We start from the raw sequence: 15,513 nt of genomic DNA on the forward strand, positions 1-15,513 counted from the left end.
TAGTATTAGCTCTTGTTTGAAGGTCAGGTAGAATTCTGCACTAAAACCATCTGGCCCTTGGTTTTTGTTGTTGTTTTGGGAAGTTTTTAATGACTGATTCTATTTCCTTGGAGTTTATGAGACTATTTGTATTTAGATAGTTTACCTGATCTTATTTTAACTTTGGTACATGGTTTCTGTCTAGAAAATTATCCATTTCATCTAGATTTTTCCAGTTTTGTTGAGTAAAGGCATTTGTAGTAAGATTTGATGATTTTTTTTTGAATTTCCTCGGTTTTTGTTGTTATGTATCCCTTTTCATTTCTGATTTCGTTCATTTGGATGCATCTCTATGCCCTTCAGTTAGTTTGGCTAAGGGTTTATCTATCCTGTTGATTTTTTCAGAGAACCAGTTCTTGGTTTTGTTGATTATTTGTATCATTTTATTTGTTTCTAATTGGTTGATTTCAGCCCTGATCCTCCCTGATTACTTCCTGCCTTTTACTCCTCTTTGGTGTGCTTGCTGCTTTTTGTCTAGAGCTTTAAGACATGCTTTTCAGTTGCTGAATTGAGAACTTTCTAATTTCTCTATGGAGGCACTTAGTGCTATGATCTAGGTTAGAAGAGAGGTACGTGTGGGCTATGGAGGAGTAGGTGGAAGGGAAGATGTGGTTGGGATGCATTGTATGAGAAAAGAGAGGAGGAGTTGGCTTGGGAGGGTTCAGCCTGGTGGTACTAGTCTATAATCTTTGTACCTAGGAAGTTGAGGTAGGAAGATTGTGAGCTGTAGGCTAGCCTGGGTTACCTAGTAAGAACCTGTCTCAGAAAAACAACAGGTTAGTGAGATGGCTTAGTGGATGACACTGCCTTCAGTGTAAATCTGATGACCTGAGTCTGATTCAAAGATGCTAAATTTAAAAGGCAGAAGCACTGATACCGGTTTGTAGTTCAAACATCCCTATGGAATGATGAAGGTTGAGATGGGAGAATCACCTGGAAGTTCATGAGTCTGCTAGTCTAGAGTACACAGTGAGGGGAACAAAATCGACCCAGTCTCAACAAAATGGATGAAGAGAACCCACTCCTGAAAACTGTCTTCTAACCACACATATGTGGTTGTGAATGCCTGCTTCTACAGACATGTACCACACACAGACTTGGTAATAAGTTAGATGATAATTACAAAAGCAACAAATAAAACCAACAAAACAAAACAAAGCTTGGTAATAAGTTAGATGATAATTACAAAAGCAACAAATAAAACCAACAAAACAAAACAAAGTAAAAACAACACAACATAAACAAGAATGGAAACTGCTATTGTCACATTTACACACTGATTAGGTTAGAGATATTTTTCTTTCAAGTTGATTAATTCCATTATAAAAGTAGGAGGTTTTTTTTTTTTTTTTTTTTTTTTTTTCTTCTCTCTTTCCTTCAGGGAAGAAATCAACAAATGTTCTGTGGCACAATTATGAATGCATAACTACGAATACTAGTTTTAAACTAATGCATTCATGTGAACAAGTTAAAAATAGACTGTATTTAACAGCATGGCATAATTTCTCCATAAAGGGGGTCTTTGAAGAAGGACAATTTCACTGCAGTAGCAGTAATAAAATTATTCCCTCCTCTCCTCTCCTCTCCTCTCCTCTCCTCTCCTCTCCTCTCCTCTCCTCTCCTCTCCTCTCCTCTCCTCTCCTCTCCTCTCCTCTCCTCTCCTCTCCTCTCCTCTCCTCTCCTCTCTTCTCCTCTCCCCTCCCCTCCCCTGCCCTCTCCTCTCCCCTCCCCCTCCCCTTCCCCCCTTCCTTCTTGCATAAACAGCTGATTTCAGAGAGTGTGTGGTCCTCTAATTTGACAGTCAACTTTGGTATTTGCACTGTTGACTCAGAATGATTTTCTCTGGTTCAAAGATCAGAGTGTCCTTCAGTGGGCGGCATCATAGAACCTGGATTCTTCCATGGCAGGTTCCTTTAGGATATTATCATTCATGGTGTTTTTTTCAGGCTTGAGGTCAAATATATAATAATAGTAATGCCTGATATTTTCCTAGCGTTTGATAGACCATCTCCACGTCCCAATCTCATTCCATAATCATAGCATAGCTGTATTTTGTCAATATGACTACCTCTATTGTAATACAGGTAATGATTACTTAATACCAATCTCCATGGACTAGATAGATGGCTCAGTGGGTAAGAGAGACTGATACATAAGCACAAAGACCTGAGCTCAAACCCCCAGAACCTATGTGAATAGCTGAGTGCAGAGATATACACCTGTAGCCCCATCACCGTAGAAGTCAGAGACAGGGGAATGACTGGGACTACCTGAACATTAGCCTACCTCTAGCTTCAGTGAGAGATCCTATCTATGTCAAAGAAATGAAATGGTGGGTGGAAGAACAGAACACTTGGTGTCCTCCTCTAGCTTCCACATAAATATGTGTTCCCATTCCAGTACACATGTCCAGTCACATATACCTGAGATGAAACCAATACTAGTCCTTCAGCAAATCACAATGTTGTTTCTAGAACTCATGTCTCTTGAGTGTGTTTCTTCTATTTTAAAACAGCATGTGTCAATGCCTATAGAATAAAGCTATCAAAAACAAATGTCCAGACACAGGTACCAGCTGACACTGTTAAAGGATCAGGATTCTTAATGAAGCATCTCCTATAGAACCGGGAGAGCTGTGCACTTCATAAATGCATGCTGTTGAGGTAAATGTGAGACTTGGAGGTGCTTAGAGCAGGATTTGGGGTGGGTGGCTGGAGTGTGTGGGTGTTTGGTAGCTGTGAATGCTCATGAATCATTAGGAGCTGCTATGTTGATTCTCTTAGGCTAAATAAAGCTTTAGGTAAAGCATTGACAGTAAAAAACAATCATTTACTTTAACGGCATGTACTGGTACTAATTTAGAAAATGATGCTTTGTACAATAATGCAGAAAACACTTTTACCGGTGAATGCAAAGTAAGGAGGCCTGATTCTTTGAAGGACGACCGGTGCTATCAAGGACAATGGTATCCTTCTTCATTCCCCATGTATTTTACACACAGATTTGGGGTGTGAAACACATTGTGCACATGGTACACTATATTGCATATTGAAAGTTCATAAGATTTTTGGCATGAGTTCTGAGACTTTACTTGGCTGATATAAATTCTTCTGTATATCTGAAATAATCTCTTCAAGGACACAGTCTCAATTGGATCTGTATTCAGATATCATCCTATCTGCTGTTAGATAGAGTCCTTCTCTCTGCTATTGCACACATTTAAAAAAAAACATTGCACTAGCTTTATTACAAGAGAGAACAGTAAATAGAAAAATGGTGGTCTTCTAGAGCAGGTCATTATCAGAAAAATTCTATATCAGCAAAACTAGATCTGAAATTATTTCAGAATAAATCTAAAGTAATTCCGAAGGTTAAAAAATAACAGGAAAGAGGGAGATAACAGAAAATAACTTTATAAAATCCTATTCTTTAATTATTTCTGAATAAATATGAGGTGGCTGGACAAGAAGAAAATAGTGCTAGGATGATTGAAGAAATAATAGCACCCAGACCCTGAACTCCAGAGCAAGGAGCATATGGAGTTAGCTTGTTCACCCCATCCACTGCCTGCCATGACAACCCCTGATCCCAGTTACCACTATAGAGGCCAGAAATCATTTCACGGCAACTTCCAATTCCCAAGCCCCCACTCTGCTTAGACTGTGTGTTTGCAATAAAGAATACAGTTTTCCTTTCTTCTGATGTTTTGGCAGACACTTCTATTTAGCATCCTTAACATCAGTGTCCACACACCAAACAGCTACCATCTATGTCTCTGTGAACTTGCTGTGGTCTTGGTACCAGATCTTGAGTATCTGACATCTAACATAGTAAGGAGGACACATTCCTTTGTTCCTCACCATGGAATTGTGTTCAGGTATCAAAACTGTACATTGGCAATCCCACCAACAATGGAGGAATGTTCCTCTTTCTCCACATCCTCACCACCATCTGCTGTCACCTGAATTTTTGATCTTACCCATTTTAACTAGTGTGAGGTGGAATCTCAGGGTTGTTTTGATTTGCATTTCCCTGATGATTAATGATGCTGAACATTTTTCCAGATGCTTCTCAGCCATTCAGTATTTCTCAGGTGAGAATTCTTTGTTTAGCTCTGTACCCCATTTTTAAATGGGGTTATTTGATTTTCTGGAGTCCACCTCCTTGAGTTCTTTATATATATTGGATATTAGTCCCCTATCTGATTTATGATTGGTAAAGATCCTTTCCAAATCTGTTGGTGGCCTTTTTGTCTTATTGACAGTGTCTTTTGCCTTACAGAAGCTTTGCAATTTTATGAGGTCCCATTTGTTGATTCTTGATCTTACAGCAGAAGTCATTGCTGTTCTGGTACAACCACTCTGGAAATCAGTCTGGTGGTTCCTCAGAAAATTGGGCATAGTACTACTGGAGGATCCTGCAATACCTCTCCTGGGCATATATCCAGAAGATGTTCCAACTGGTAATAAGGACACATGCTCCACTATGTTCATAGCAGCCTTATTTATAATAGCCAGAAGCTGGAAAGAACCCAGATGCCCCTCAACAGAGGAATGGATACAGAAAATGTGGTACATTTACACAATGGAGTACTACTCAGCTATTAAAAAGAATGAATTTATGAAATTCCTAGGCAAATGGATGGACCTGGAGGGTATCATCCTGAGTGAGGTAACCCAATCACAAAAGAACTCACATGATATGTACTCACTGACAAGTGGATATTAGCCCAGAAACTCAGAATACCCAAGATACAATTTTCAAAACACATGAAACTCAAGAAGAAAGAAGACCAAAGTGTGGACACTTTGCCCCTTCTTAGAATTGGAAACAATCACCCATGGAAGGAATTACAGAGACAAAGTTTGGAGCTGAGATGAAAGGATGGGCCATCTAGAGACTGCAGCACCCAGGGATCCATCCCATAATTAGCCTCCAAACACAGACACCATTGCATACGCCAGCAAGATTTTGCTGAAAGGACCTTGATATAGCTGTCTCTTGTGAGGCTATGCCGGTGCCTGGCAAACACAGAAGTGGATGCTCATAGTCAGCTATTGGATGGAACACAGGGCCCCCAATGGAGGAGCTAGAGAAAGTACCCAAGGAGCTAAAGGAGTCTGCGACCATATTGGTGGAACAACAATATGAACTAACCAGTATCCCCAGAGCTTGTGTCTCTAGCTGCATATGTAGCAGAAGATGGCCTAGTTGGCCATCATTGGGAAGAGAGTCCCCTTGGTCTTGCAAAGTTTTTATGCCTCAGTACAGGGGAACACCAGGGCCAAGAAGTGGGAGTGAGTGGGTAGGGGAGTTGGTGGGGGAGGGTATGGGGGACTTTTGGGATAGCATTTGAAATGTAAAATAAGAAAATACCTAATTAAAAAAAAACCTGTACTTTGGCATTGATCACTGCTGACCACACTCCTGTATCTCCCTAAATATTGATGCTGGGGACAGCTCTTCCTATCTTAAATCAAGGATCTTTACTTTTAAAACTTGGAATTTAGTGGGGTACTGTATTTATAGATGGAACACAAAGTGAATTCTGGTATCAAATGTTGGTATTTTGGACTCTTACTAAGGAGAATTCCGCTTTTCATAAAGCCTAGAACTAATAAACACTCCAGTTTAGAGTGGCACACTTCAGTGTAGGGTGGTGTACTCCAGTTTAGGGTGGTCTTATTTTCCCATTTAATCTAGATACTCCAGAGTTATTGAGGACCCCATCATATGCAACAGGGACAATTTCAATTAAAAATGACATAAACAAGCTTTCCACAAAGGTCTTTAGTGACATATTATAAGTCACTATCAATAATCTAAATTTCCTTAGCACTCAGATCTACTATATGCTGTTTTTGTAATGAATAGAAATAATAATCTCTCTTAACTACATTTCATGTTTTTTTTTAACCTTCAGACAACTCCATTAATGAGTCAGCCAATATAAACAAAACTGTTTCAGAGTCATAAGCCCTTATTTTCATTCCTAGAAGCTTGGTATGCTGAACGATCTTTTTATTTACTTATTTTTACTTTGATATCAAGCCTAGTGGTTTTTTTTTTTATGGAAACATAATTAGGCCATTGAGAAGCCTGTAAAGCACAGGTTAAACAGCAGTCAAAACAGCCTTCTCGAAGAGGAAATCATTGAAAATACGCTGCTTCTCCCTACACATCGCAGAGATGACCTTTGAAAGCTTGCTTTGTTCGTGGCGCTGCCGAGAAGCTAGCTGGCTGGTGACTAAGCAAGGGTATATTGAGAGTTTCCCACACACAGTTTAACACACAACACAGCAATTTGTATTGGTAATAAAAAAAAGAGAGAGGAAGAATGGAAAGAGAGATAAAAAGGTGCCAGGCTTAATTTGCCAGCAACTGCATCTCAAAGGGGGAACAGGTGCCCCTGAATATCTCCATCAACTGAAATGTATTTGAATTATCCAAGAGAAGCAAACGCCACACATGAATTCAGACTGCTGCAGAAAGGTTGGGCTATGAATTGCCTTCCCTCGATCCCATGAAAACCCACCCACTTTCTCAGGTTACACCATATCTCACCACAAATAACAGGATTTCATTTACTTTCTGTTTATTAGAGGTATTTCAAGAATGTCCCAGTACAGGGGAACGCCAGGGCCAAAAAGGGGGAGTGGGTGGGTAGGGGATTGGGGGGGTGGGTATGGGGGACCTTTGGGATAGCATTAAAAATGTAAACGAGTAAAATACCTAAAAAAAAAAAGAATTTCAAGTCTATTTCTGATCTCTATCCTTTGCCCAGTGTTTCTTGTGTGTAGGGAGGAAGAGTTGGAAATGAAACAATTTTTTTTTCTAAATTGACTTTGTGAGTTAACTCATAAAGCAATGAGTTTCACTATGACGCTTTCTCTTATTATGTAACACTTCTCATATGTGCATGCCATGATATTTTTTTCTCATGCATGCATGCCATTATATGATTTTGTTCTGACTCATCCCTCTCCCAAATTCCTCTGGCATCCCAACTGTGTTGCTTTTTCTGATTATATTTCTCCCTACCTTTGTATGTTGCATGCATTTCATTATCCTCTCTTCTCCCTACCACAGGCATCAACCTCTTTCTCCTCTCACATGATACCCTATGGGTTTCATGGGGCTAAGGGTGCAGTATGTGTGTGTACACGTATGTACATATGAACTACTGTGCGCGCATACACACAAACACACATCTATGTCTAGACTTTCCACATTAGAGAAGGCATGCATTGTTAGTTTTTCTGCATCAGGATTATTTCACTGTGACAATGACAATCTCCATTTGCATCCACTTTCCTACAGATGCTATGGTTGCATTTTCCTTTGTGGCAGAAAAAAAAACCCTCCACAATTGTCTATCTACTTTTATGGGACTATGGATGCATGTGAATGTGTGCACATACATGCACTCACATTTGTTCATATCTAGACTCCTCATCTTAGAGAAAAACATGCACATCCAATCTGGTTCTATTGCCTAGGTACTATGAACAGTGCTATAGTAAGCATCGTGTGCTTGTGCCTCATAGCATGCTGACTTAGAGTCCCTTGAGAATACACTCGGTAGTGATAGAGTCCTTTTTAGTTTGTTGAAGAAATTCCACAATGATTCCCACAGTGGCTGTTCAGTACACATTCCCACCAACAGTGTATATGTTTTCCTCTTCTCCCTATCTTCACTAGCATTTACTGTCATGCATTTCCTTGACAAGAGCCATTCTGTCTGAGGTGGGAACGTTCCCAAACAGTTTTAATTTACATTTCCTCTATGGCTAAGTTTTGAATATATATATATATATATATATATATATATATATACATACATACATACATATATATATATATATATATATATATATATATATATATATATATATATATATATTTTCAAGTACCTGTTCGCTATTTATTTTAGTTCTTTTGAGAATTGTCTGTCAAGGTCATTAGCTCATTTACTGACCTGATGGAATTTTTATGTTGAATTTTTACAGTTTATATATTTTAGATGCTGATTTTTTTGACTGATGTACACTCAGCGAAGATATTTTTCTCTTTCATCGTATAACCTGTTTTTTAAATAATAGACTACACTCTCACCAACAGCACAATCTTGAAGACATGCACTCAATGTTTCTAACAGCCTTAAATGTAGGGGAACATATCTCTAACTTTTATTCATGTAATGACTACTATATAATCAAAAATATATCAAATTCTGCTTTAGTCCTGACAAATTTTCACTGTCTCTCACAGGAGTTCTAGCCACATAAATGAGCTTTGGATGAACAGTGGATTATTAGACAATACCAACTCAAGTCTGTGCTCCTGAAAAGGCAAACACAAATCCAGCAGTGCCTCAGTCACAGGCCAAGATGATGACACGTTCGTTCATAGATTGGCAAAAAAGCTGGCTAGCATTCAAGAGTGATTTATAAGTGAATTTTCCTCTGCAGAACAAAAGGAGTGGAAAAAAATTTACACAAATGGGAAAAGGACTCTTGAGGGAGAAGGAGAGAGGAGAATATGGAAGAAACAGAAGGAGGGCAAGGAGAATAGCAGTATACAAGTGGACTGAGAGAGGAAAGAAGAAAACTGAGGGATTCTTGGGGAAGCGGAAGGAAGGGGGTTGAATACAAAAGAAGGAGGGAGGTGTGTAAAATACCAATAAAGATTCTGAAACAGCAACAAGAAATCAGACTAACTATCCAAGTATAAAATAACCCCATAATACACCTAATTTCATATTTAAACATACATGCATAGTTTTAGCAAACTTTTCTCATCTGGGATGAGCATCTTCCCTCCAAGTGCCAAAGACCACATAACAAAAGTATCAATACAGACACGAGAAAGATGTCTTTTCACTTGTTTTGTCTAAGAGACTCCCAAAGCATACAGTCTATTACTGTTGCCTGTAGTTACCTCCCTAGGGGAGGAAGTTAGTTCCTTTTGCTGATGACACCATGAACTCTGTAAATCCTGAGCTGGAACTGCCCTGAATGTCCCCTCCCTGATGACTAGATTTCTTGGTATCAGAAGGTACTATGTGAGCTTCTACAAGAGGGAAGCAACCAATTGTCCTATCCAACTGTGATTCCTATGAAGTGCATCTACAAAACAATAACTGTTGGTACCGGAGTAGCCCACACACCTTAGTAGTAAGCAACAGCTCTCTAATTGGACTGACATTCTGTTAAACAAGAAGAAAAATCATTTCTGCTAGTGGAAACCTAGCTAACTATGCACTGCTAATGAAGCCATGGTCACTGTAGGAGAATCTATAGTTAATAATTTGGTAAACCAACCTATTCTCTAACAATATAAACTTAATTATGTACACCCACAGATTAGAATAGTCTTCACCTTTCATCAAGGAGACTTCTCTTTGCAACAGAGTTTACTGCAGAAAACTACAACCAATCAAAATGAAGAACTCTAGAGCCTGGTCCCAGTGGATACATCTACAAAACACTCTTGCGTCCTAGACTCAGGGCATTGCAGAAAAGGTGGTAATAAGAGTGTCAGAATCAGAGAATCAGGAGTTTTCTGTGAGGTTGTGTCTCCTAGTAATATCACACGCTCCACCCATAGATGGTCATTAACATGACTGCCCAAACGTGAGCTGAACAAGGACAACACCAATGGACAGCACAAAGGGGATGGAGAAAAGCCCAGGAAGCCTCAACCCTAGACATAGAGGTGTAGGCAACTGAAGAAATCTAGGAATGGAAGAGGTGGTCTTCCCCACAGAAGAGCACACCAGTTGGTTGTTTAGGGCCAAATGGTCAGCCCTGAAAATGTACATACAAGTAATGTTATATGTACTGTGCAGGTAATATTGAGGAATACACACACACACACACACACACACACACACACACACACACACACACACACATATATATATATATATATTAGTAATTAGTAAGTAAAAGAAGTCATGAATTTGAAGGAGAATGGAGTAGGCTATAGGGGAGGGTTTGGAAGGCGAAATGGAAGGAAGCAATGTTGGAATTATAATCTCAAGAATAAAATAGAAATATCTCTCACAATTATAAATTTTGTATGTTTCCATGTAACTCTCTTTTAAAACACCATAACCATATAAAATAAGAACTATAATTTTTATCTTGTATAAAGTATTCCCATGTACTATAAATTCTTTTTAGAGAGTGGGTTCCAAGTGACTGTTTTGTAAATTCTTCACAATGCAGGGAGAATTTTTGTCTGAAAGAAAAAAAATGCATTATTCACAGTACACTCTTTCCAGACTATTGTGTTCTGCATCTTCATGACTTTTCTGAGCTATTTTGCAGCTCTGTGAATTGTAGATAACACATAGCAACAATAAATATTTGAAAAAATAATTTTTGCCATATATGTGTAAGTAAATTATATGTAGTGGATGTTCACTGATCTGCTTCCTATACCGTGAAAGCAGACAGATTTCCCTTTATTTATCCTATGTTTCAATATCCTGACATTTAGGAATTTTTTCTGGGGTCTGCTCAGTATTATGAACTGACTGTCACATGTGACTAATGCATTTTTAAAATGAATTAAATATAATAGGAAGCATGCATTTAATTTTTAATATTCTCTATTTCTCTCTCTCTCTCTGAGACAGGGTTTCTCTGTGTAGCCCTGCCTGTCCTAGAACTTTCTCTATAGACCAGGCTGGCTTTGAACTCACAGAGATCTACCTGTCTCTGCCTCCCTAGTGCTGGGACCAAAGGCGCTCGTCACATGCCCAGTTATTTTCATGCCCAGTTATTTTCTATTTGTATGACAAGTGTCATTCTTTGCTTTTACCTTCTTTGAACAATATTTGTAGCAGTATAAGGAAAAGGTGGAATTTTGAATGGGAAATATTATAATAAAGTATACATGATCTCTGATCTTCCAGCTCAGATGTGACCAGCATTCTCTTCTTGAGTGATTGATGCATTTAATTTTTCTCTCTTTGACTCAGCTGCTTTGCCATTTTTGTGTGTTTGTTATGTTTTTGAAAGCGTTATGCTATGGAGCCCAGGCTGACTTTAAACTTGTGACCGTTCTGCCTTAGTATTCAGACTTCTGGGATTACAGGCCTGGACCACCATCTGCTTCTTCCTTTCTTTCTTTTGACAATTAAAACTCCTCTTTTTTCCTGGAGTGGTAAATCATGTCATTAATTGTCTATTTAAGTTAATAAAGTTCAAACAAATAATCCTAACATTTCATATTTTCAAAATGGTAATTTTTTTGCTTCAGAAACTGCTGAGCACTCAAAAAATATAAATGATAATTTATGTGTAAGTTTAATTTTGTTTGCCCCCAAAGGCACAGAATCTCCTCAGATCACTTAATAAATACCATACATTTCCATATTCATCCCTTTTGGAAGTTAATATTTTCACGGAGACCATTCATTGAAAACCACTATGTTATATTCAACGGAGACATTCCATAATAGCTAATAGATAAAAACAGATTTTTATACTTACTGTGCCCCACCAGAGAGCATCCGCATATGTCGAAAACTCTTTATTGGCATCCTTTTCCACAAGATAGACAAGGAAGGATGAAAAAATAAGAACCAGAAATCCAATGTACCAGGCTGTGATTAATTCCTAGGTATAAATGGAATGAAACATTTTAGAGGTGACAATATTTTTTTGGAAATGGAAACATGAACTCTACATATGGTTCAATCATGCTCCTATTTCTAGGAAATATAACAAAGGCTTTAAAGTAATGCATTACGCATCAGGGCTTCAAATAGCTTGAAACACAATCTGGAGCAACTGCCTGTGTCAAGTTTATTAAACATTGCAATCAACAGAACATTTCAAAAATTTTCCTATACGGTGCAGAGAGCGCACTTTTACCTTGCTGTGAGCATAAACCACAGAGCCGAGCAGCTTCCAGGTCCCTCCCCTTCTGTCCATGCGCACCATACGCAGGATCTGTAGGAACCGGAGACTTCTGAGCGCTGACGTGGCGAAAATATTACCCTGAGTTTTTGCAGAGACAACTGCTATTGAAGCGATGAGAACAATGGTATCTGCAAGAAACAGGTTGAGACAGCCATAAGTCACACAACTAATATATTTTATTTCTCAAAACTATTTCTGAAGCGTTCATGTGCGTCGTTTTGAGTAAACAGAACTCTGTGCTCAGTTTCCCCTACCAGAACGTAGCAGGACTGCAGAGCTAAAAGGCCCAGAACACGACTTTCCTGTCTCTTTAGCTCTGGTTCCTTGAACACTCTGCACTTTTACCTGTACAAGTTTGAATCACATAAGCTTCAACAGATTGACAGCAACCTCCAGAGAATTCAGTGTCTTGAGAAACTGCAGGGCTGGCTATGAAGTTTTCTCACAAATAACTCTGTTTTTATTAACTCCCTCATCTGCAGCAAGAAGCTCCCATCTCAGCCCCCAACACCGTGGTGGTTCTGGCTCCCTGGTTATCGCGATGGAGGAATCAGAGTCTATGCTCTGATGAAATGGCCTTGCTTGGTATAATAAAGATTCTTGCTAGTGTTGCCAAACAATACCGCATTCCCTCTGATCCAACTGTCCTCTTCTGTTGTGGAGTCTGCAGTTGTGCCTACTGCTTAACAGAAGTCTCCAGTAGTCTGAAAGCTCTAGGCTCTCAGTATGGTCTGTCAGTTTGATGAAAGTTTCGTACACAAATCAAATACCACGTCTGTTACAATACAGTATGCAATCATGCTCCATGCACTTCATGTGGAAGCAGATAGTCAGGGTTTGATGTATTGGCATTGGTTTAAAAATTATCGGCTCTTTTTTATAAAGGAGAAAGGAGAACAAAATAGAAAAGAGAAATTGTAAAACAGAAAATACAAAGAGGACACAATCGCTAAAAACTAAATCTATATGTGACAGAAAGAGGGTTTTGAGGTCTTAGAAACAAAGGGACAAAGAATGGCACCTTTTGGCAACATTAGGGCTCACTTCTCTTCAATATGCTCCAGTCAAATTTCCTTCCTGCTTCAAGTAGGCTGTGCATGAGTGGGCTGCCACACTCCAAAGCTGCATTCTGCACCAAGAGTGTAGGGTGTGGCACTTGACACGTTTCTGTGATTCTTTCTCAGGAATAACAGATGCGAAAATGTACCTTCTCCGTTCAGATTTTCCTTCCCAGTGTGGACCTCCTTGTGTAAACTTATGCAGCATGTCCGCATCACTCTGCGGGTGCCCCTCTTAGGTCCTTGGTTTGTGAGAAAGGATCAGCGATTGGCAGCACAAGGACAAGAGGGAGGATGTTTCTGATCAGACCTGGACTCTAAGTTGTGTTGAGGCACCAGAGGGCCTCAAATGTATCCCTTTCTGCTGCTGAGAAGGTACCGAATGTGTTGCTGCAGACACCAACGACATATTTTAAGCGAGTAGAATCTCAGTTAGCATATGCACCAATTAGTGTAGGCTAGAAAAGCATGTGAAAACTTGCATAGGTTATCGCCATTAATAAGCTGTAGGGGGTAGGCAGTCAGGTGGGACTAGATACAGGGGATTTTTATTTTCCAAATTCTAAATTTTCACAGTGTTGGAGTTTTATATACACAAATATATAACTTAAAATAAAAAAACTGAAAAAAGTTATATGCACACAAAAATCATGGTTTTTTTTTTTTTTTTTTTTTTTTTACCTTTTGGAGAGACTTACTATGATAACTGTAACTTAAAGAGACACTGCTTTTATGATCCTAGCAGATGGTTTTGCTTTTATCTTATTGTATTCTTGCATATTACCAAGTACACACTCCTTTATTTATGTACTAAAGTACTCAAAACGGTGGAAGAAGTAAACGGCTAGCAACGGTACAGAATATCCAGCAAACAAAAATAGCTATCATGCCTTGTGTTTTCTATAATTTTTACACTGTATCTTTTAAAGATACTTTTAAGTGTGTGTGCGTGTATCTGTGTGTCTATGTTTCTGTGTGGGTGTGTGCATGTGAGTACAGATGCCCACAGAGGTTAGCAGGTATTTGAGAGCAAGAAGTAGGATTTACAGGCAGGTGTAAACTACCCACCTTGGCTGATGGGAACTATACCCTGGTTCTCTATGAAGTGGTACGTTATCTTAACTGCAGCATAATCTCTCTAGATTCAGATTTATTCCTGAAAGTTTTTTGCTTGCATGTGTCCCTCGGTCCCACATGTGTGTTTGTTTTCCAAAAAGGCCAGAAAGGACAGGAGAAACCTTGGATCTGGAGTAACAGATGTTTGTGAGCCACCATGTGGGTTCTGGGAACTGAGCCTGGGTTCTCTACAAGAGCAGAAAGTACTCTTAGCCACTAAGCACTTCTCCAGCCACGTAAACTTATCTTGATTGTTAGGAAACTTATTAATTAGAAATTCTATGGATTTCATTTCCTATATGAAGACATGAGATGTGGAATAAATGTATTGAATTGTCATTTTTTAAAAAATCAATTTGTCAATCTGTTAGACTAATACCTCAAGAATTATGCTATGAAGTTAGCACATTACAGAAAAGCTAGAGAAAGTAAAAGGAAAACTGCCAGTTTGAAGAATATTTAAAATTAGTCACACAGTGATTCATAATCTAAATGTCTAAAGTCACGAAATATGCAAAGGTAACTGCAGATTGTATTTAATACTGTCAGTGTAATTCTGATTGGAAGAGGAAACTAAAGTTTAGTAAAATGAGCAGTCAAATGACACAGAACACATTTCCTTCCTTCCTTCCTTCTTCCTTCCTTCCTTCCTTCCTTCTTCCTTCCTTCCTTCCTTCCTTCCTTCCTCTCTCTCTCTCTCTCTCTCTCTCTCTCTCTCTCTCTCTCTCTTTCTTTCTTTCTTTCTTTCGTTCTTTCTTTCGTTCTTTCTCTCTCTCTTTCACACACTTTCTTTTTCTTTTAATCAGCACCACCTATGGGATCTCCTAGGATACTATAGAAGTTAGGAGTAACTTTTTATTCACATATTTATTATGTTTCTTGTCAGTTAATTTAGTTTAAAGAATGACGGCTCCACAAACTTGAATCCCTGGGTTTTTGTTTTTGTTTTCCTTCTTTTATGTAGCCTAAGAACTTAAAAATAATCTCCTGTTAAGGCCATCCAGAGACTGTTCCACCTAGGGATCCATCTCATCTTCAGACACCACACCCAGACACCATTGCTGATGCCAAGAAGTGCTTTCTGACAGGAGCCTGGTATAGCTGTTCCCTGAGAGGCTCTACCAGCACCTGACCAATACAGATGCAGACACTCACAGCCAATCATCAGACTGAGCCCAGGGACCCCACTGGAAAAGCTAGAGAAAGGACTGAAGCTGAAGGGGTTTGCAACCCCATAGGAAGAACAACAATATCAACCAAGCAGACCCCCCCCCCCACACACACACCCTCGAGCTCCCAGAGATTAAACCACCAACCAAAGAGTACACATGGAGGGATCCATGGCTCCAGACACATATGTAGCA

General features: G+C 39.1%; 1 protein-coding gene across 4 annotated transcripts in view; it reads right to left on the reverse strand.

The window, feature by feature from the left end:
- Positions 1-15,513, reverse strand: part of Kcnq5 (potassium voltage-gated channel, subfamily Q, member 5) — a 564,252-nt gene that overhangs the window by 95,358 nt on the left and 453,381 nt on the right. For all 4 annotated transcript variants that reach the window (NM_001310477.1, XM_011238368.1, NM_023872.3 and 1 more), the window contains exons 4-5: positions 11,928-12,103; positions 11,544-11,669 (exon numbers count right to left, since the gene is read on the reverse strand). In NM_001310477.1, coding sequence (NP_001297406.1) covers positions 11,544-11,669; positions 11,928-12,103 — 302 coding nt within the window. The remainder of the gene's footprint in view (positions 1-11,543; positions 11,670-11,927; positions 12,104-15,513) is intronic.

Source organism: Mus musculus, chromosome 1 (genome assembly GCF_000001635.26).
Source record: "Mus musculus strain C57BL/6J chromosome 1, GRCm38.p6 C57BL/6J".
NCBI classification, from domain to species: Eukaryota; Metazoa; Chordata; class Mammalia; order Rodentia; family Muridae; genus Mus; species Mus musculus.